The 241-nt window shown below is 67.2% G+C and overlaps 1 protein-coding gene across 1 annotated transcript in view; it reads left to right on the top strand.

Moving 5' to 3' along the window:
- Nucleotides 1-42: 42 nt before the first annotated feature.
- Nucleotides 43-241, top strand: part of LOC103899954 (spectrin beta chain, erythrocytic-like) — a gene marked incomplete at its 5' end in the record, with an annotated part of 14,915 nt that continues 14,716 nt past the window's right edge. The window contains 1 exon segment of the mRNA XM_019472402.1: nucleotides 43-228. Within this exon segment, the coding sequence (XP_019327947.1) occupies nucleotides 43-228 (186 nt within the window).

The following is a 241-nucleotide window of genomic DNA, read 5'->3' as shown; positions in this document are numbered from 1 at the left end:
GCTTTTAGGTGGTGGTGGGTGACGGTCGAGGCTCTCCCACAGGTGCAGCTGGCATCGCCCGAATCTGGGAAGCACCTTCTGGAGGCGGAGGAGCTGCTTCAGACTCACCGGCTGCTGGAGGGTGACATGGCCCTGCAGGCAGAGAAGACACGAGCCATCAGTGCCGCCGCCCTCCGCTTCGCCGACGCTGATGGTAGGCGTGCCGGGATGCCCCGGGACCGTGGCATGGCTGGGGGGAGCC

The sequence above is a fragment of the Aptenodytes forsteri genome, unplaced genomic scaffold, assembly GCF_000699145.1.
Source record: "Aptenodytes forsteri isolate BGI_AS27 unplaced genomic scaffold, ASM69914v1 Scaffold596, whole genome shotgun sequence".
Taxonomy (NCBI): domain Eukaryota; kingdom Metazoa; phylum Chordata; class Aves; order Sphenisciformes; family Spheniscidae; genus Aptenodytes; species Aptenodytes forsteri.
The sequence above is the reverse complement of the archived record's forward strand: the minus strand, read 5'-3'. Positions and strand labels throughout refer to the sequence as shown.